Source organism: Pristiophorus japonicus, chromosome 27 (genome assembly GCF_044704955.1).
Source record: "Pristiophorus japonicus isolate sPriJap1 chromosome 27, sPriJap1.hap1, whole genome shotgun sequence".
NCBI classification, from domain to species: domain Eukaryota; kingdom Metazoa; phylum Chordata; class Chondrichthyes; family Pristiophoridae; genus Pristiophorus; species Pristiophorus japonicus.
The window spans coordinates 914,047-936,259 of record NC_092003.1 but is presented as its reverse complement, the minus strand read 5'-3'; the positions used below and the strand labels follow the sequence as shown (position 1 = coordinate 936,259).

Below are 22,213 nucleotides of genomic sequence, written 5' to 3'. Positions count from 1 at the left end.
GGCTCCGCCTCAAACCGCGGGGTCACACGGAGGCTCCGCCTCAAACCGCGGGTCACGGGAGGCTCCGCCTCAAACCGCGGGGTCACGGGAGGCTCCGCCTCAAACCGCGGGGTCACGGGAGGCTCCGCCTCAAACCGCGGGGTCACGGGAGGCTCCGCCTCAAACCGCGGGGTCACGGGAGGCTCCGCCTCAAACCGCGGGGTCACGGGAGGCTCTGCCTCAAACCGCGGGGTCACGGGAGGCTCCGCCTCAAACCGCGGGGTCACGGGAGGCTCCGCCTCAAACCGCGGGGTCACGGGAGGCTCTGCCTCAAACCGCGGGGTCACGGGAGGCTCCGCCTCAAACCGCGGGGTCACGGGAGGCTCCGCCTCAAACCGCGGGGTCACGGGAGGCTCTGCCTCAAACCCGCACTGAGGGACGAGCGACAAATCAGGACCAGCAGGATACTGGGATCACCAGAGTGGGACTGCGCCACACACATCGGCCTCACAAATAGTCTCCCATACCCTGGAGCCGGGGCTTAGGATACTGAGGGAGCAGCCTGGACCGTGAGGCCCTCCATAGTCCAATAGTCAGCTGGCATTCACTGCCTGGGTTCAGGGATGGAGAATGGCCACGGGTACCCCAGTAAGATGCTGGACGTCCGGAGGTGACTCCAGGATGTGGTTTGAGTGCGAGTCAGGCCTCGCCCTGCCACGACAGGCCATTACCCAGCACAGAGAGGCCTTGGACTTGTTGGTGTTCCCCTCACAGAAAGCCTTACAGTCTGGATATTCGGAAGAAGCGATAGGAGCCAGTGATTTTACACAAACAGTATTGCATTCTCACCTTGAGCCCTCTGATCGCTCTCTGATCTCTCCCTCATGGGGCATCCTCAAAAAAAATAATCAAAGTTCAAATTTAGAACAAAAAAGAGACAAGGCCTTACACAAGCTGCAGTAAAACCCGATTGAGGAGGAGGAGGAGGATCAGACAGCCTCAACCACAACCCCAAACCCACCGCCTTGCCCCCGGCATCAGAGTCCGGGCCGAGGGGGGGGGGGGTTTAACCCTTCAACCCTCCACACAACTACACCCGTCCCCAGCTCTCCAACCGCAGACCCCTGCCCCCTTCACCGAGGGAGCTGGCACCCGCAGAAACATAGCCAACACCCGTTTATTTGCTGCACTTTAAGCCATGAATTTAGCTGCCCACCTATACAAACGTTACCCCGGCAACATACAAGTCATTCCTAGCTGGTACACTTGGTGCTCACCCCGTTCTCTGAGTTAGAGGTTGTGGTAATCGTTACCCTGCCGTCCTGCATCCCCTCCCCCCGCAGGCCCTGAGCACCCCCCTGCTCCCTCCTATTGTAGCACAGCTGGAGGCAGTGTCTACTGTTCGGAGTCCGACACCCGCTTTCTGACCCTGTGTAACTGCGATTGTTTAATCTTCCCACTTTGCACAAGCTCCTGCGACGAGGTGCGCGAGGTGTGACATGCACGGTGGGGAGAGTGGGGAGGGGGTGTGACTCTGCCCATGTTAATTGCACCAACAGACCTGCCCCAGGCTCACCGCACACAGACACCACTGATACAACAGTCCAACTCAAGCTCCAATTATAGGGAGAGAAGGTCACACCTGGAGTACTGCGTGCAGTTTTGGTCTCCGTATTTACGAAAGGATATATTTGCTTTGGAGGCAGTTCAGAGAAGGTTCACTCGGTTGATTCCGGGGATGAGGGGGTTGACTTATGAGGAAAGGTTGAGGAGGTTGGGCCTCTACTCATTGGAGTTCAGAAGAATGAGAGGTGATCTTATCGAAACGTATCAGATTATGAGGGGGGCTCGACAAGGTGGATGCAGAGAGGATGTTCCCACTGATGGGGGAGACTAGAACTAGGGGGCATGGTCTTAGAATAAGGGGCCGCCCATTTAAAACTGAGATGAGGAGGAATTTCTTCTCTCAGAGGGTTGTAAATCTGTGGAATTCTCTGCCCCAGAGAGCTGTGGAGGCCGGGACAGTGAATATATTTGAGAGAGAAATAGACAGTTTCTTAAACGTTAAGGGGATAAGGGAGGGGGGGAAGTGGAGCTGAGTCCATGATCGGATCAGCCATGGTCGTATTAAATGGCGGAGCAGGCTCGAGGGGCCGAATGGCCGACTCCTGCTCCTGTTTCTGATGTTCTTAGAAGCTGAAGATGAAAGTTACTCCGGGTATTATTGACGGAATCACTGACATGGTGAAGGCCTGGGCAAGTCCCACCGGGAGCTGAATTACCCGAGCGCACTGACACATCCAGCAATACGGCCGGGGAGAGAGACAGCCAGCCAGAGCAACCCACGGGAGGGGGAGGGGAGGGGAGAGAGGGGGAAGGGGGAGGGGAGAGACAACCAGAACAACCCATGGGAAAGGGAGGGGGAGGGGAGAGGAGGGTGGGGGGGGGGTGGGGGTGGGGGAAGGGGGAGGGGGAGGGGAGAGACAACCAGAACAACCCGAGTGAGGGGGAGGGGAGGGAAAGAGAGGGAGAGAGGGGGAAGGGGAGAGGGGGGGAAGGGGAGAGGGGGGGAAGGGGAGAGGGGGGGAAGGGGAGAGGGGGGGAAGGGGAGAGAGGGGGAAGGGGAGAGAGGGGGAAGGGGAGAGAGGGGGAGAGGGGAGAGAGGGGGAGAGGGGAGAGAGGGGGAGAGGGGGAAGGGGGAGAGAGGGGGAAGGGGGAGGGGAGAGACAACCAGAACAACCCATGGGAGAGGGAGGGGGAGGGGAGAGGAGGGTGGGGGAGGGGGGAGAGGGTGGGGGAGGGGGGAGAGGGAGGGGGAGGGGAGAGGAGGGTGGGGGAGGGGGGAGAGGAGGGTGGGGGAGGGGAGAGAGGGGGAAGGGGGAGGGGAGAGACAACCAGAACAACCCACGGGAGAGGGGGGGGAGGGGGGGGAAAGAGAGGGAGAGAGGGGAAGGGGAGAGGGGGGGAAAGAGAGGGAGAGAGGGGGAAGGGGAGAGAGGGGGAAGGGGAGAGAGGGGGAAGGGGAGAGAGGGGGAAGGGGAGAGAGGGGGAAGGGGAGAGAGGGGGAAGGGGAGAGAGAGGGAAGGGGAGAGAGAGGGAAGGGGAGAGAGGGGGAAGGGGGAGGGGAGAGACAGCCAGAACAACCCATGGGAGAGGGAGGGGAGAGGAGGGTGGGGGGCAGGGGAGGGGGAGGGGAGAGAGCGGGGGGGGGGGGGGAGTGGAGGGGGATCGGGGGAGGGGACGGAGAGGGGGGATGGGGATCGGGGGAGGGGAGGGGATCGGGGGAGGGGGAGGGTGATCGGGGGGGAGGAGGGAGAGGGGGGGAGGAGGGAGAGGGGGAGGAAGAGGGGAGGGGGATCGGGGGGGGGAGGGGGATCGGGGGGGGGAGAGGGGAGGGGGAGGGGGATCGGGGGGGAGGGGGATCGGGATCGGGGGGGAAAGGGGGATCGGGGGGGGGGGAGGGGGATCGGGGGGGGGAGGGGGATCGGGGGGGGAGGGTGATCGGGGGGGGAGGAGGGAGAGGGGGAGGAAGAGGGGAGGGGAGCGACGCAGCCAGCCAGAGCGACCCACGCCCAGGGACCGTACCCAATCGGTTTTCGGATCGTGTGCCCCCGGGGGGCGAGGGCTGAACTCACGAGCCCAGCCTTTAACCCCTTTATAACAGTCTTCCCGAACAACAGCCCGCCAGCACAATTCCGCTTTTACAAAATATTTTGTGTTGTGAAAGCGCGGAGACACTCGGCACAGAGCAGCCCTGTGTGCACACACTGCGAGCACCGTATACACACACTGCGAGCACCGTATACACACACTGCGAGCACCGTATACACACACTGCGAGCACCGTATACACACACTGCGAGCACCGTATACACACACTGCGAGCACCGTATGCACACACTGCGAGCACCGTATGCACACACTGCGAGCACCGTATACACGTCCAGATACAGTCCCAGCAGCAGCAATTATTGCAGTACGCGTTGTCCCCTCGGGGTTAGGGACAAAGGGCCCTTGGCTTTTGCCGCTTGCTGACTTGGTGAATGAGGCACGGGGGGGGGTTCCGAGCGTTTCGGTGACTGATCCGTGGACCACAACGTTCTGAGTCTTCGATCCTGATGATCTGCTCCCCGGGGTAATGGCCGAGGTCCCTCAGCAGAACTGTACCTCGCCCCCAGCCTCCTGAAACAGCCTGCACTCCGCTCCCTCCCCTCCCCTCCCCTCCCCTCCCCTCCTGACAGCCTGCTCGCCCACCGGCACTTCACCTCAGTCATTACAATCAGCTATTCGACTGTGAACTGCCTCCCCTCTGAGCCCTATCCTGTGCAGCGGGGGGGGGGGGGTCACTGGGGGATGAACGGGAGGGGTCCCCGGACAATGCTGCCCCTCTAACGCAGGCCAGCCTCATCGCACACCCAGCTCTGAACTGCTAACACAGCCATGCCTGCCTTTACAGCACAGGCTGACGGGGCAGTTATTGATCTCGGGGCGAGTTATTGATCCTGGAGCGAGTTATTGATCGAGTTGATTGATTTCGGGGTGAATTACTGATCGAGTTGATTGATTTCGGGGCGAGTTACTGATCAGTGGAGTCGGGTATCGGGATGAGTTATTGATCGAGTGGGGTCTGATTTCAGGGTGAGTTATTGATCGAGTGGGGTCGGACATCATAGAAAATAGGTGCAGGAGTAGGCCATTCGGCCCTTCGAGCCTGCACCCCCATTCAATAAGATCACGGCTGATTATTCCCTCAGTACCCCTTTCCTGCTTTCTCTCCATACCCCTTAATCCCTTTAGCTGTAAGGGCCACATCTAACTCCCTCCTGAATGTATCCAATGAACTGGCATCAACAACTCTCTGCGGCAGGGAATTCCACAGGTTAACAACTCTCTGGGTGAAGAAGTTTCTCCTCATCTCGGTCCTAAATGGCTTAACCCTTATCCTTAGACTGTGTCCCCTGGTTCTGGACTTCCCCAACATCGGGAACATTCTTCCCACATCTAACCTGTCCAGTCTCGTCAGAATCTTATAAGTTTCTATGAGATCTCCTCTCATTCTTCTAAACTCCAGTGAATACAGGCCCAGTCGATCCAGTCTCTCCTCATAAGTCAGTCCTGCCATCCCGGGAATCAGTCTGGTGAACCTTCGCTGCACTCCCTCAATAGCAAGAACGTCCTTCCCCAGATTAGGAGACCAAAACTGTACACAATATTCCAGGTGGGGCCTCACCAAGGCCCTGTACAACTGCAGCAAGACCTCCCTGCTCCTATACTCAAATCCCCTCGCTATGAAGGCCAACATACCATTTGCCTTCTTCACCGCCTGCTGTACCTGTATGCCAACTTTCAATGACTGATGAACCATGACACCCAGGTCTCGTTGCACCTCCCCTTTTTCCTAATCTACCGCCATTCAGATAATATTCTGTCTTTGTGTTTTTGCCCCCAAAGTGGATAACCTCACATTTATCCACATTATACTGCATCTGCCATGCATTTGCCCACTCACCTAACCTATCCAAGTCACTCTGCAGCCTCATAGCATCCTCCTCGCAGCTCACACCGCCACCCAGTTTAGTGTCATCTGCAAACTTGGAGATATTACACTCAATTCCTTCATCTAAATCATTAATGTATATTGTAAAGAGCTGGGGTCCCAGCACTGAGCCCTGCAGCACCCCACTAGTCACTGCCTGCCATTCTGAAAAGGACCCTTTATTCCGACTCTTTGCTTCCTGTCTGCCAACCAGTTCTCTATCCACGTCAGTATATTACCCCCAATACCATGTGCTTTAATTTTGCACACCAATCTCTTGTGCGGGACCTTGTCAAAAGCCTTTTGAAAGTCCAAATACACCACATCCACTGGTTCTCCCTTGTCCACTCTACTAGTTACATCCTCAAAAAATTCCAGAAGATTTGTCAAGCATGATTTCCCTTTCATAAATCCATGCTGACTTAGACCGATCCTGTCACTGCTTTCCAAATGCGCTGCTATTTCATCCTTAATAATTGATTCCAACATTTTCCCCACTACTGATGTCAGGCTAACCGGTCTATAATTACCCGTTTTTTCTCTCCCTCCTTTTTAAAAAAGGGTTGTTACATTAGCTACCCTCCAGTTCATAGGAACTGATCCAGAGTCGATAGACTGTTGGAAAATGATCACCAATGCATCCACTATTTCTAGGGCCACTTCCTTAAGTACTCTGGGATGCAGACTATCAGGCCCCGGGGATTTATCGCCCTTCAATCCCATCAATTTCCCCAACACAATTTCCTGCTTAATAATGATATCCTTCAGTTCCTCCTTCTCACGAGACCCTCGGTCCCCTAGTATTTCCGGAAGGCTATTTGTGTCTTCCTTCGTGAAGACAGAACCAAAGTATTTGTTCAACTGATCTGCCATTTCTTTGTTCCCCATTATAAATTCACCTGATTCTGACTGCACGGGACCTACGTTTGTTTTCACTAATCTTTTTCTCTTCACATATCTATAGAAGCTTTTGCAGTCAGTTTTTATGTTCCCTGCAAGCTTCCTCTCATACTCTATTTTCCCCCTCCTAAGTAAACCCTTTGTCCTCCTCTGCTGTATTACAAAATTCTCCCAGTCCTCAGGTTTGCTGCTTTTTCTGGCCAATTTATGTGCCTCTTCCTTGGATTTAACACTATCCTTAATTTCCCTTGTTAGCCACGGTTGAGCCACCTTCCCTGTTTTATTTTAACTCCAGACAGGGATGTACAATTGTTGAAGTTCATCCATGTGATCTTTAAATGTCTGCCATTGCTTATCCACCGTCAACCCTTTAAGTATCATTTGCCAGTCTATTCTAGCCAATTCACGCCTCATACCATCAAAGTTACCTTTCTTTAAGTTCAGGACCCTAGTCTCTGAATTAACTGAGTCACTCTCCATCTTAATAAGGAATTCTACCATATTATGGTCACTCTTCCCCAAGGGGCCTCACACAACAAGAATGCTAATTAATCCTTTCTCATTACACATCACCCAGTCTAGAATGGCCAGCTCTCTAGTTGGTTCCTCGACATATTGGTCTAGAAAACCATCCCTAATACACTCCAGGAAATTCTCCTCCACCGCATTGCTACCAATCTATATGTAGATTAAAGTTGCCCATGATAACTGCTGTACCTTTATTGCATGCATCCCTAATTTTTTGTTTGATGCTGTCCCCAACCTGACTACTACTGTTTGGTGGTCTGTACACAACTCCCACTAACGTTTTCTGCCCTTTGGTATTCCGCAGTTCCACCCATACCGATTCCACATCATCCAAGCTAATGTCCCTCCTTACTATTGCATTAATTTCCTCTTTAACCAGCAACGCCACCCCACCTCCTTTTCGTTCCTGGCTATTCTTCCTGAATGTTGAACACCCCTGGATGTTGAGTTCCCAGCCCTGGTCACCCTGGGGCCATGAAGCCATGATGCCAATTACATCATATTGATTAATTGCTGCCTGCGCAGTTAATTCGTCCACCTTATTATGAATACTCCTCACACTGAGGCAAGGAGCCTTCAGGCTTGCCTTTTTAACACTTTGCCTGTTTAGAATTTTGCTGTAATTTGACCTTTTTGATTTTTGCCTTGGGTTTCTCTGCCCTCCACTTTTACTTTTCTTCTTTCTATCTTTTGCTTCTGCCCTCATTCTACTTCCCTCTGTCTCCCTGCATTGGTTCCCATCCCCCTGCCATATTAGTTTAACACCTCCCCAACAGCACTAGCAAACACTCCCCCTAGGACATTGGTTCCGGTCCTGCCCAGGTGCAGACCGTCCGGTTTGTTCTGGTCCCACCTCCCCCAGAACCGGTTCCAATGCCCCAGGAATTTGAATCCCTCCCTGCTGCACCACTGCTCAAGCCACGTATTCATCTGCGCTATCCTGCGATTCCTACTCTGACTAGCACGTGGCACAGGTAGCAATCCTGAGATTACTACCTTTGAGGTCCTACTTTTTAATTTAGTTCCGAGCTCCCTAAATTCTGCTTGTCGGACCTCATCCCGTTTTTTACCTACATCTTTGGTACCAATGTACACGACAGCTGGCTGTTCACCCTCCCCCTTCAAAATGCCCTGCAGCCGCTCGGAGACATCCTTGACCCTTGCACCAGGGAGGCAACATACCATCCTGGAGTCTCGATTGTGGCCGCAGAAACGCCGGGGGGAGTTATTGATTGAGTGGGGATTAATTTCAGGGTGAGTTATTGATCGAGTAGGATTTGATTTCAGGGTGAGTTATTGATTGAGTGGGGTCAGATATCGGGGGAGTTATTGATCGAGTTTGGCCGGGTATCGAGGTGAGTTATTGATCGAGTGGGACCGGGTATCGGGGAATTATTGATCGAGTGGGGTCGGATATTGGGATGAGTTATTGATCGTGTGGGGCCGGGTATCGGGGGAATTATTGATCGAGTGGGGTCTGATTTCACGGTGAGTTATTGATCGAGTTTGGTCGGGTATCGGGGTGAGATATTGATCGAGTGGGGTCGGATATTGGGGGAGATATTGATCGAGTGGGGTCGGGTATTGGGGGAATTATTGATCGAGTAGGGTCTGATTTCACGGTGAGTTATTGATCAGAGTTTGGTCGGGTATCGGGGTGAGATATTGATCGAGTGGGGTCGGGTATTGGGATGAGTTATTGATCGATCGGGGCCGGGTATCGGGGTGAGTTATTGATCGAGCGGGATCGGGTATCGGGGTGAGTTATTGATCGAGCGGTTTTGGGTATTGGGGGGAGTTATTGATCGAGTGGGGTCTGATTTCACAGTGAGTTATTGATCGAGTGGGGTCTGATTTCACAGTGAGTTATTGATCGAAGGGGGCCGGGTATCAGGGTGAGTTATTGATCGAGTGGGGCCAGGTATCGGGATGAGTTATTGATCGAGCCGGATCGAGTATCGGGATGAGTTATTGATTGAGCGGGGCCGGGTATCGATGACTTATTGATCAAGTGGGGCCGGGTATCAGGGTGAGTTATTGATTGAGCGGGGCCGGGTATCGATGACTTATTGATCAAGTGGGGCCGGGTATCAGGGTGAGTTATTGATCGAGTGGGGCCGGGTATCGGAGGGAGTTATTGATCGAGCCGGATCGAGTATCGGGGGGAGTTATTGATCGATCGGGGCCGGGTATCGGGGTGAGTTATTGATCGAGTGGGGCCGGGTATCGGGGTGAGTTATTGATCGAGCGGGGCCGGGTATCGGGGGGAGTTATTGATCGAGTGGGGCCGGGTATCGGGGTGAGTTATTGATCGAGCGGGGCCGGGTATCAGGGTGAGTTATTGATCGATCGGGGCCGGGTATCGGGGTGAGTTATTGATCAAGTGGGGCCGGGTATCGGGATGAGTTATTGATCGAGTGGGGCCGGGTATCAGGGTGAGTTATTGATCGAGTGGGGTCAGGAATCAGGGTGAGTTATTGATCGAGTGGGGCCGGGTATCGGGATGAGTTATTGATCGAGTGGGGCCGGGTATCGGGGTGAGTTATTGATCGAGCGGGGCCGGGTATCAGGGTGAGTTATTGATCGAGTGGGGCCGGGTATCGGGATGAGTTATTGATCGAGTGGGGCCGGGTATCAGAGTGAGTTATTGATCGATCGGGGCCGGGTATCGGGGTGAGTTATTGATCGAGCGGGGCTGGGTATCGGGGGGAGTTATTGATCGACTGGGGCCGGGTATCGGGGTGAGTTATTGATCGAGTGGGGCCGGGTATCGGGGGAAGTTATTGATCGAGCGGGGCCGGGTATCGGGATGACTTATTGATCGAGTGGGGCCGGGTATCGGGGTGAGTTATTGATCGAGTGGGGCCGGGTATCGGGGTGAGTTATTGATCGAGTGGGGCCGGGTATTGGGGTGAGTTATTGATCGAAGGGGGCCGGGTATCAGGGTGAGTTATTGATCGAGTGGGGCCGGGTATCGGGGTGAGTTATTGATCGAGTGGGGCCGGGTATCGGGGTGAGTTATTGATCGAGCGGGGCCTGGTATCGGGATGAGTTATTGACCGAGTGGGGCCGGGTATCGGGGTGAGTTATTGATCGAGTGGGGCCGGGTATCGGGGTGAGTTATTGATCGAGTGGGGCCGGGTATCGGGGGAAGTTATTGATCGAGTGGGACCGGGTATCGGGGGAAGTTATTGATCGAGTGGGGCTGGGTATCGGGGTGAGTTATTGATCGAGCGGGGCCGGGTATCAGGGTGAGTTATTGATCGAGTGGGGCCGGGTATCGGGGTGAGTTATTGATCGAGCGGGGCCGGGTATCAGAGTGAGTTATTGATCGAGTGGGGCCGGGTATCGGGATGAGTTATTGATCGAGTGGGGCCGGGTATCGGGGTGAGTTATTGATCGAGTGGGGCCGGGTCTCGGGGCGAGTTATTGATCGAGTGGGGCCGGGTATCGGGATGAGTTATTGATCGAGTGGGGCCGGGTATCGGGGTGAGTTATTGATCGAGCGGGGCCGGGTATCGGGGTGAGTTATTGATCGAGCAGGGCCGGGTTTCGGGGTGAGTTATTGATCGAGTGGGGTCGGGTATCAGGGTGAGTTATTGATCGAGTGGGGTCAGGTATCAGGGTGAGTTATTGATCGAGTGGGGCCGGGTATCGGGGCGAGTTATTGTTCGAGTGGGTTCCCAGCACTGGGTGCCTTTATTTTGAGAGGCTGGTTAGAACGATGGTGTTAGAAAGCAAAGGTGCCCATTAAACACAGCTCACACAGTACAGGGGTAACAAACAGGGAACAGGTTAGTCTCATACAGGGTTAGAGCAGGCATGCACCGTGAGCAATGGCCGCCCTCAGCACCCCCCCCACCCCGACAGACACCCGTTCCCCCCCCTGGACAAACACCCGTCACACCCCGAGTGGTCGATAGTGGTCATGAATCCTGCTTATTGGCCTCACCTCCCTCCTGTTCGGATTACGGGGGTGGTACTGGGGGGGTGGGGGGGTGAAGGGAGGGTGCTGGGCTGGGCAAGGGAGGAGGGAGGATAATGGGTGGGGCAGGGGAGGAGAGGAGGGAGGATGCTGGGCGGGGCGGGGGAGGAGGGAAGGTAATTGATGGGGCAGGGGAGGAGAGGAGGGAGGGTGCTGGGCGGGGCGGGGGAGGAGGGAGGGTAATGGATGGGGCAGGGGAGGAGAGGAGGGAGGGTGCTGGGTGGGGGAGGAGGGAGGATGTTGGGCGGGGGAGGAGGGAGGGTGCTGGGCGGGGGAGGAGGGAGGGTGCTGGGTGGGGGAGGAGGGAGGGAGGGTAATGGGTGGGGCAGGAAGGGAGGGTGCTGGAACATGGCGGGGCAGGGGAGGAGAGGAGGGAGGGTGCTGGGCGGGGGAGGAGGGAGGGTGCTGGGCGGGGGAGGAGGGAGGGTGCTGGGCGGGGGAGGAGGGAGGGTGCTGGGCGGGGGAGGAGGGAGGGTGCTGGGCGGGGGAGGAGGGAGGGTGCTGGGCGGGGGAGGAGGGAGGGTGTTGGGCGGGGGAGGAGGGAGGGTGCTGGGCGGGGGAGGAGGGAGGGTGCTGGGTGGGGGAGGAGGGAGGGTGCTGGGCGGGGGAGGAGGGAGGGTGCTGGGTGGGGGAGGAGGGAGGGTGCTGGGTGGGGGAGGAGGGAGGGTGCTGGGCGGGGGAGGAGGAAAGGAGGGTAATGGGTGGGGCAGGAAGGGAGGGTGCTGGAACATGGCGGGGCAGGGGAGGAGAGGAGGGAGGGTGCTGGGCGGGAGAGGAGGGAGGGTGCTGGGTGGGGGAGGAGGGAGGGTGCTGGGTGGGGGAGGAGGGAGGGTGCTGGGTGGGGGAGGAGGGGGGAGGAGGGAGGGTGCTGGGTGGGGGAGGAGGGAGGGTGCTGGGCGGGGGAGGAGGGGGGGAGGAGGGAGGGTGCTGGGTGGGGGAGGAGGGGGGAGGAGGGAGGGTGCTGGGTGGGGGAGGGGGGGGAGGAGGGAGGGTGCTGGGTGGGGGAGGAGGGAGGGTGCTGGGTGGGGGAGGAGGGGGGGAGGAGGGAGGGTGCTGGGTGGGGGAGGAGGGAGGGTGCTGGGCGGGGGAGGAGGGAGGGTGCTGGGCGGGGGAGGAGGGAGGGTGCTGGGCGGGGGAGGAGGGAGGGTGCTGGGCGGGGGAGGAGGGAGGGTGCTGGGTGGGGGAGGAGGGAGGGTGCTGGGTGGGGGAGGAGGGAGGGTGCTGGGTGGGGGAGGAGGGAGGGTGCTGGGTGGGGGAGGAGGGAGGGTGCTGGGCGGGGGAGGAGGGAGGGTGCTGGGCGGGGGAGGAGGGAGGGTGCTGGGTGGGGGAGGAGGGAGGGTGCTGGGTGGGGGAGGAGGGAGGGTGCTGGGCGGGGGAGGAGGGAGGGTGCTGGGTGGGGGAGGAGGGAGGGTGCTGGGTGGGGGAGCTGGGGACCTTAAGTTAGACGGTGAAGTTTCCAACTCTGGAGCAAAGTGACTTGAAGAAACGATGGCGCCTGAGAACTATTTAAGGGAGGAACTTCCTGCAGGCAGCCTTGTGAACAGCGGAGAACAGGAAAAGTACAGGGTCGACCCCCGGTCTGTGCTGAGGTTGGGTTCGACTGGGCCGAGGTTGGGGACAGGCCGGCAGGCAGTTAACACTGCGTGCCTGGGATCCAGCAAGGGCTTCCGTGGGATCAGACAACTGAGGCGTGATGGGTTGAATCTCCCAGAGCCCACACCAACAGCAACTGGGGTCAGCCGTCTGCCGGCCAGTAAGGGCGACGAGACTCTCTCTCCCGCTCTCCCAGCCCCATCCACCCGGGAAAGTGTTGGGTTCCTGATCAGTTCCATCCCATGTCACTAAGCAAACACAGTATTTACTGATACAGCAAGCCCAGCACTGGAAGAATCTGCATGGAAGAAAGGGCTGACTGCTGGTTAAGGTACGGGCTCCAGATCCATTGTGGGGACTTCCAGCACCAAGCGCGAGTCCCAGACCGCGGACTATTCGTCCACATGGGGCAGCGCGGCCCATTCCTATCTCTCGCGAGGTCCACACAGATGCGCTTTCCAGTGGGGGTGGGGGGATTTGGGGGGAGCAGGGTCCACAGGATTGGCAATCAGGAGAGGGAACCCCTCACTAATTTATCGTCTCCCCAACACGGCTGTGTAGCTCCCGAGAGAAAGTGCTTGGCCCTCCACACTCCCCCAGCTCACACCTCCAAAACAGCATGCGTCATCTTAAAAAAAACACACACCCCCACGTTAACCCTCAAAACACCGAACACAGAGAACGAAGAGAGAAAGAGGAAAGGTTGGGCCACAAGACAGTAGGACAGGCAGAGGTGTTAGTAACATAACCAGCAACAAAACATACAATGGGCGTGTTCCTACCTTCTCGCAAATCTGAAAGACAGATTTCTAAAAATAGAAACAAGAAGAGACGTGTGAAGGGCAGATGAGTCACACTGAGCTACAGCACCCGCTCCGACACACATACAGCTCCCAGCGCGGTTACACACACGTCCCACCCCTCACCGCCAGCTTGCCCGAGGAGGGGCTGCTATTCGACTGTGTGAGGCATTGCAGCCCAGCCCTGCCTTCATCCCACGTCCACAGGCCTGCACATTCCGGGGAAGCTGGGACTGGGGAGCGATGAGGAAGAATACAAGAACATAAGAAATAGGAGCAGGAGTCGGCCATTCGGCCCCTCGAGCCTGCTCCACCATTTAATAAGATCATGGCTGATCCGATCATGGACTCAGCTCCTCTTCCCCGCCCGCTCCCCATAACCCTTCACTCCCTTATCGCTTAAAAATCTGTCTAACTCCACCTTAAATATATTCAATGACCCAGCCTCCACAGCTCTCTGGGGCAGAGAATTCCACAGATTTACAACACTCTGAGAGAAGAAATTTCTCCTCATCTCAGTTTTAAATGGGCGGCCCCTTATTCTGAGACTATGCCCCCTAGTTCTAGATTCCCCCACGAGGGGAAACATCCTCTCTGCATCTACCCTGTCCAGCCCCCTCAGAATCTTATATGTTTCAATAAGATCACCTCTCATTCTTCTAAACTCCAATGTGTACAGGCCCCACCTGCTCAACCTTTCCTCATAAGACAATTAACCGAGTGACCCTTCTCTGAACAGCCTCCAATGCAAGTATATCCTTCCTTAAATAAGGAGACCAAAACTGTACACAGTACTCCAGGTGTGGCCTCACCAATACCCTGTACAGTTGTAGCAGGACTTCTCTGTATTTATACTCTATCCCCCTTGCAATAAAGGCCAACATTCCATTTGCCTTCCTGATCACTTGCTGTACCTGCATACTAACTTTTTGTGTTTCATGCACAAGGACCCCCAGGTCCCTCTGTACTGCAGCACTTTGTAATCGCTCCCCATTTAAATAATAATTTGCTTTTCTATTTTTCCTACCAAAGTGGATAACCTCACATTTTCCCTCATTATACTCCATCTGTCAAATTTTTGCCCACTCACTTAGCCTGTCTATATCCATTTGCAGATTTTTTGTGTCCTCCTCACAACTTGCTTTCCCACCAATCTTTGTATCATCAGCAAACTTGGCTCCATTACACTCGGTCCCTTCATCCAAGTCATTAATATAGATTGTAAATAGTTGAGGTCCCAGCACTGATCCCTGCGGCACCCCACTAGTCACTGTTTGCCAACTGGAAAATGACCCATTTATCCCGACTCTCTGTTTTCTGTTAGTTAGCCAATCCTCTATCCATGGGTAATATATTACCCCCAATCCCGTGAACTTTTATCTTGTGCAGTAACCTTTTAATGTGGCATCTAATCGAATGCCTTCTGGAAATCCAAATACACCACATCCACTGGTTCCCCCTGACCCACCCTGCTCATTACATCCTCAAAGAACTCCAGCAATTCTGTCAAACATGATTTCGCTTTCATAAAACCATGCTGACTCTGCTTGATTTCATTATGATTTTCTAAATGTCCCGCTATTGCTTCCTTAATAATGGACTCCAGCATTTTCCCAACGACAGATGTTAGACTAACTGGAAAGAGCATCCTGCTTTCTGTCTGCCTCCTTTCTTAAATAGGGGCGTTATATTAGCGGTTTTCCAGTCCACTGGGACCGTTCCGGGGGTTTTGGGGGGGGGGGGGGGGGGGAAAGAATGGAGAGAGGCGTGGCCGGGGGGAAGAGGCGGGGCCGGGGGGAAGAGGCGGGGCCGGGGGGAAGAGGCGGGGCCGGGGGGAAGAGGCGGGGCCGGGGGGAAGAGGCGGGGCCGGGGTAAGAGGCGGGGCCGGGGGAAGAGGCGGGGCCGGGGGAAGAGGCGGGGCCGGGGGAAGAGGCGGGGCCGGGGGAAGAGGCGGGGCCGGGGGGAAGAGGCGGGGCCGGGGGGAAGAGGCGGGGCCGGGGGGAAGAGGCGGGGCCGGGGGGAAGAGGCGGGGCCGGGGGGGAAGAGGCGGGGCCGGGGGGGAAGAGGCGGGGCCGGGGGGAAGAGGCTGGGCCGGGGGTGAAGAGGCTGGGCCGGGGGGGAAGAGGCTGGGCCGGGGGGGAAGAGGCTGGGCCGGGGGGGAAGAGGCTGGGCCGGGGGGGAAGAGGCTGGGCCGGGGGGAAGAGGCGTGGCCGGGGGGAAGAGGCGTGGCTGGGGGGGGGGGGGGGGGGGGAAGAGGCGGGGCCGGGGGGGGGAGGCGGGGCTACGGGAGGGGGAGGCGGGGCCGGGAGGGGGAGGCGGGGCCGGGAGGGGGAGGCTGGGCCGAGAGGGGGAGGCGGGGCCGGGGGGAGAGGCGGGGCCGGGGGAGAGGTGGGGCCGGGGGGAAGAGGCGTGGCCGGGGGGGGGGGGGGAAGAGGTGGGGAGGCGTGGCCGGGGGAGTGGGAGGCGGGGCCGGGGGAGAGGCGGGGCCGGGGGAAGGCGAGAGGCCGGGGGCGGGGCAGGTTACTTCCAGCATCAATACACATGAACACTCAACATCTGGTTAGAGACTGAAACGTAACAGAGGGCAAAAGGGCCAGAGTAAAACACTTCAGGTAGATTGTTGCCCCCGGCCCAAACACGGAACTATCCACTTCACCACAGTGCCTGAGCGGGGAAAGTCAGACAGTGAGAGCAGGTCCCTCGCCTCGAACAGCAAAGCACAAACACAACATCGAGGGACACGAGTGGGTGACACACAGGGAAGAGATCGGCCAATCACTGCAGAACCGCACTGTCACCAAGACTATAAACAGCGCGGAGACAACTGGCACCATTAATACCCAAGGGGCCAATCTCGGCCCGCACTGCCTGGGGCCACTGCACTAAATAAATCCTCGTTATTCAGCACACTGCATCGCGTGTAAACAACTGACAGTTACTGCATAGGTTGCAATAAAGCACAATTATTTCCACTCCCTCTAACTATAGTCAGATTATATCCATAATATAATTTTTAAATCAGGTATGTGTGTGCACAATCTTCCTATAAAATCTCGCTTCTCTTATGTTTTTGGTACACTTCAGTGTCACGTTTTTCTAGTATAATGGAACGTTCCCATGTAAACGTGTCACGGTGTAATTCCACCCTCCCACCCGTGGTGGTGCTGTAGCATCTCTGTTTTGTGTTTCCACGCTCCTCTGCCGATATGCAGATAAATTCCGACTGACTGTACCCCTCTACTTCCACAATTACTGCCAGTTTAACTTCCACTGTAATTAACCTAAAATCGAGGGACTGTATAATCGAGGACCGAACCTTTGATTTCAAATCGGGGGCTCGCCCCGGTCTGATTATTCCCCACCCTCTCACCCCACCCCGGCTGACCAGCTCCCCGGGTACAGCGACGGGGGCAATCTAACTGCTGCCACTTTACACGGGGTCCTGTAATGAGAGTTGTGCCGAGGACGGGCGGGGGGGAGGGGGGGGGAGCAGGTCACGCTGTGACGGTGCTGGGATTTGGAGGAGATGGAGCTGGGAATCTAACCCTTGGCCAGCGCCTCGGGACTCGAGGATCGAGGTGGGTTGGTCAGTCAGACTGAGGGAGAGAGGCTTCACACGGGGCTAATGGTGAGGGGGGTGGGGGGTGACGAGACGTTAAATGTGGGCTTTGGAGCTTTGCTCCAACGCTCCTAGTTACAAGCCATCACCATGGCAACCTCCCACATCCCTGCATTGCCATGGAAACAATTGTGCAGCAGTAAGGCAATAAAGGTGTTGTTTTCTGTAAATCACTTGCTGGGAACGTGTGGTAGTTTGTGGGGAAGGGAGTAAAGTCCAGGGTATGTCTTCCCGCTGTGCCCGGTTAATCCGCCCCCGGTTCATTCGGGATTTATTTATTTAATTGCGCTGCGGGGCGTGGACTAAAGCTGGCTGTGGCTGCGTGAATCCCGAGTCTTTGGATAGGCGGGCCCAGCTTTCAATCAGTCGCCTCGGTGCGAGAGGGGCCTCAGACCCAGCCCACCCATGACAGACAGCAGAAAATGCCCGATTCTCCACCAACAGAATTAGCGCACGGGGTCCCCTGCAAACCCCGAATCCCGGAGTGTCGGGATGGAGGGGACTCTGTTCCGGGGAGCAGTCAGCTTCCGGCCTGCCAACGGTCCGCCCCACGCCGAGGGCCTGGTCTGAGCACTACCCCCCGCACCCCCCACCCCCCCCGGCACCCCGCACTGTCTGCGCTCACTGGGCTGGGCAGCGTAAAGCCACTGTGAGAGAGCTCGCCCAGGGACGGACATCGAACAGCCGCTCACAGACAGCATGGGGCTGGGCGGCGAGGCCTCACCTGCTCGAATACATCAGAACTGAGCGGGAGATAGATTTGTTGGGCGAGGGTATTTAGGACTACGGGACCAAGGCGAGCAGATGGTGAGAAAATACAGATCAGCCGAATTCCTATTGAATGGCGGAACAAGCTTGAGGGGCTCCTCCTGTTCCTAATGTAACAGGCTCGAGGGGCTGAATGGCCTCCTCCTGTTCCTAATGTAACAGGCTCGAGGGGCTGAATGGCCTCATCCTGTTCCTAATGTAACAGGCTCGAGGGGCTGAATGGCCTCCTCCTGTTCCTGTGTAACAGGCTCGAGGGGCTGAATGGCCTCCTCCTGTTCCTAATGTAACAGGCTCGAGGGGCTGAATGGCCTCCTGTTCCTGTGTAACAGGCTCGAGGGGCTGAACGGCCTCCTCCTGTTCCTAATGTAACAGGCTCGAGGGGCTGAATGTCCTCCTCCTGTTCCTGTGTAACAGACTCGAGGGGCTGAACGGCCTCCTCCTGTTCCTAATGTAACAGGCTCGAGGGGCTGAATGTCCTCCTCCTGTTCCTAATGTAACAGGCTCGAGAGGCTGAATGGTCTCCTCCTGTTCCTAGTGTAACAGGCTCGAGGGGCTGAATGGTCTCCTCCTGTTCCTAATGTAACAGGCTCGAGGGGCTGAACGGCCTCCTCCTGTTCCTAATGTAACAGGCTCGAGGGGCTGAACGGCCTCCTCCTGTTCCTAATGTAACAGGCTCGAGGGGCTGAATGTCCTCCTCCTGTTCCTAATGTAACAGGCTCGAGGGGCTGAATGGTCTCCTCCTGTTCCTGTGTAACAGGCTCAAGGGGCTGAATGGCCTCCTCCTGTTCCTAATGTAACAGGCTCGAGGGGCTGAATGGCCTCCTCCTGTTCCTGTGTAACAGGCTCGAGGGGCTGAATGGCCTCCTGTTCCTGTGTAACAGGCTCGAGGGGCTGAACGGCCTCCTCCTGTTCCTAATGTAACAGGCTCGAGGGGCTGAATGTCCTCCTCCTGTTCCTAATGTAACAGGCTCGAGGGGCTGAATGGCCTCCTCCTGTTCCTAATGTAACAGGCTCGAGGGGCTGAATGGCCTCCTCCTGTTCCTAATGTAACAGGCTCGAGGGGCTGAATGACCTCCTCCTGTTCCTAATGTAACAGGCTCGAGGGGCTGAACGGCCTCCTCCTGTTCCTAATGTAACAGGCTCGAGGGGCTGAATGTCCTCCTCCTGTTCCTAATGTAACAGGCTCGAGGGGCTGAATGGTCTCCTCCTGTTCCTGTGTAACAGGCTCAAGGGGCTGAATGGCCTCCTCCTGTTCCTAATGTAACAGGCTCGAGGGGCTGAATGGCCTCCTCCTGTTCCTGTGTAACAGGCTCGAGGGACTGAATGGCCTCCTCCTGTTCCTGTGTAACAGGCTCGAGGGGCTGAACGGCCTCCTCCTGTTCCTAATGTAACAGGCTCGAGGGGCTGAATGTCCTCCTCCTGTTCCTAATGTAACAGGCTCGAGGGGCTGAATGGCCTCCTCCTGTTCCTAATGTAACAGGCTCGAGGGGCTGAATGGCCTCCTCCTGTTCCTGTGTAACAGGCTCGAGGGGCTGAATGGCCACCTCCTGTTCCTAATGTAACAGGCTCGAGGGGCTGAACGGCCTCCTCCTGTTCCTAATGTAACAGGCTCGAGGGGCTGAATGTCCTCCTCCTGTTCCTAATGTAACAGGCTCGAGGGGCTGAATGGTCTCCTCCTGTTCCTGTGTAACAGGCTCAAGGGGCTGAATGGCCTCCTCCTGTTCCTAATGTAACAGGCTCGAGGGGCTGAATGACCTCCTCCTGTTCCTGTGTAACAGGCTCGAGGGACTGAATGGCCTCCTCCTGTTCCTAATGTAACAGGCTCGAGGGGCTGAACGGCCTCCTCCTGTTCCTAATGTAACAGGCTCGAGGGGCTGAATGTCCTCCTCCTGTTCCTAATGTAACAGGCTCGAGGGGCTGAATGGCCTCCTCCTGTTCCTAATGTAACAGGCTCGAGGGGCTGAATGGCCTCCTCCTGTTCCTGTGTAACAGGCTCGAGGGGCTGAATGGCCACCTCCTGTTCCTAATGTAACAGGCTCGAGGGGCTGAATGGCCTCCTCCTGTTCCTGTGTAACAGGCTCGAGGGGCTGAATGGCCTCCTCCTGTTCCTAATGTAACAGGCTCGAGGGGCTGAATGTCCTCCTCCTGTTCCTAATGTAACAGGCTCGAGGGGCTGAATGGTCTCCTCCTGTTCCTGTGTAACAGGCTCGAGAGGCTGAATGGGCCTCCTCCTGTTCCTAATGTAACAGACTCGAGGGGCTGAATGCCCTCCCCTCCTGTTCCTAATGTAACAGGCTCGAGGGGCTGAATGTCCTCCTCCTGTTCCTAATGTAACAGGCTCGAGGGGCTGAATGGCCTCCTCCTGTTCCTAATGTAACAGGCTCGAGGGGCTGAACGGCCTCCTCCTGTTCCTAATGTAACAGGCTCGAGAGGCTGAATGGCCTCCTCCTGTTCCTGTGTAACAGGCTCGAGGGACTGAATGGCCTCCTCCTGTTCCTGTGTAACAGGCTCGAGGGGCTGAACGGCCTCCTCCTGTTCCTAATGTAACAGGCTCGAGGGGCTGAACGGCCTCCTCCTGTTCCTAATGTAACAGGCTCGAGGGGCTGAATGGCCTCCTCCTGTTCCTAATGTAACAGGCTCGAGGGGCTGAATGGCCTCCTCCTGTTCCTAATGTAACAGGCTCGAGGGACTGAATGGGACTCCTCCTGTTCCTGTGTAACAGGCTCGAGGGGCTGAATGGCCCCCTCCTGTTCCTAATGTAACAGGCTCGAGGGGCTGAATGGCCTCCTCCTGTTCCTGTGTAACAGGCCCGAGGGGCTGAATGGCCTCCTCCTGTTCCTGTGTAACAGGCTCGAGGGGCTGAATGGCCTCCTCCTGTTCCTAATGTAACAGGCTCGAGGGGCTGAATGGCCCCCTCCTGTTCCTAATGTAACAGGCTCGAGGGGCTGAATGGCCCCCTCCTGTTCCTAATGTAACAGGCTCGAGGGGCTGAATGGCCCCCTCCTGTTCCTAATGTAACAGGCTCGAGGGGCTGAATGGCCCCCTCCTGTTAAGTTTGCAAGAGCCTGACAGTTACACCCAGCAGTACAGAAAGGCCGTGTTGTTGTAACCAACACTGAACACTGGCTGAATACAAAGATCGCATCCCACACACCAGCTGAATACCAATCTGTGGGCCAGCTCAAGCCTCATCCATCCACTGAGCTCTGCAGCAAGCCCCCCCCCCCACCCCCCCCCCGGGCACTGTGCACAATGCACAACCCTTCACACAGGAGGGTGGGCAGCCCATGTGAGCTGGTCAGACACTCGGTGACACACAGCTCCGGGAGCATTCTGAAATCCTCCCCCTGCTGGCCCAGCGTTCCATTCTAACGGGAGATGGCACAGAAAGATTTACGTCATGAGGGTGGCCGATTGATTTAATTGGTGCTGGATATCAGACGTCCTTGTGTGTGACATTTCCCGTGCCCTTTGGAATGGTTCTCCCCCTCCCCCTCTCTTCAGCCCCAACCAAGTACCAGTGACTGGGCCAGGCCGGGGCTCTGCTGTTCTACAAACAGCCACTAGGTGTCAGGCACACCCAGCTCGTGTGGCGATGGAGCATGGATCGACCAATCCTCCCCCAGGGCTCGCCCCCGCTGCTCCCATCCCCCGCAAACCCGTCTCCCCTCCCCCAGGGCTCGCCCCCCACTGCTCACACCCCCCCCCCACCTCCCCCATCCCCCCAGGGCTCGCCCCCCACTGCTCACACCGCCCCCCCACCCCCATCCCCCCAGGGCTCGCCCCCGCTGCTCCCATCCCCCACAACACCCGTCTCCCCCTCAACCCCCATCCGCCCAGGGCTCGCCCCCGCTGCTCCCATCCCCCGCAACCCCCGTCTCCCTCACCCCCAGGGCCCGCCCCCCACTGCTCACACCCCCCCCCCCACCCCTATCCCCCCAGGGCTCGCCCCCGCTGCTCACAGCCCCCCCCTGTCTCCCCCTCAACCCCCATCCCCCCAGGGCTCGCCCCCCCACTGCTCACACCCCCCCCACCCCCCCAGGGCTCGCCCCCCGCTGCTCCCATCCCCCGCAACCCCCGTCTCCCCCACCCCCAGGGCCCGCCCCCCACTGCTCACACCGCCCCCCCACCCCTATCCCCCCAGGGCTCGCCCCCCACTGCTCATCCCCCCCCCCACCTCCCCCATCCCCCCAGGGCTCGTCCCCGCTGCTCCCATCCCCCACCTCCCTCACCCCCAGGGCCCGCCCCCCACTGCTCACACCGCCCCCCCACCCCCATCCCCCCAGGGCTCGCTCCTCGCTGCTCACACACACCCCAAACCTTCGCTCTATCATCCTCACCCCCTGCACCCCCCCAAACCTCTCCCCCACCTCCCTTTCTCTCCCCACCCCCCCATCCACTCTAGTCACTAATCGAGGGGTTTGAGAGGGTTAAAGGGTTCGATGGGGGAGAGCGAGAGAGACTATTCCCTCGGGTGGGTCAGTCCAGAACAAGGGGGCGACACCT

General features: G+C 57.3%; 1 protein-coding gene across 1 annotated transcript in view; it reads right to left on the bottom strand.

Moving 5' to 3' along the window:
• The window catches only part of mark2b (MAP/microtubule affinity-regulating kinase 2b), a 51,213-nt gene that overhangs the window by 1,262 nt on the left and 27,738 nt on the right, over positions 1-22,213 (bottom strand). The window contains exons 7-10 of the mRNA XM_070867982.1: positions 13,303-13,329; positions 829-873; positions 624-690; positions 47-410 (exon numbers count right to left, since the gene is read on the bottom strand). Of these exons, the coding sequence (XP_070724083.1) occupies positions 47-410; positions 624-690; positions 829-873; positions 13,303-13,329 (503 nt within the window). The remainder of the gene's footprint in view (positions 1-46; positions 411-623; positions 691-828; positions 874-13,302; positions 13,330-22,213) is intronic.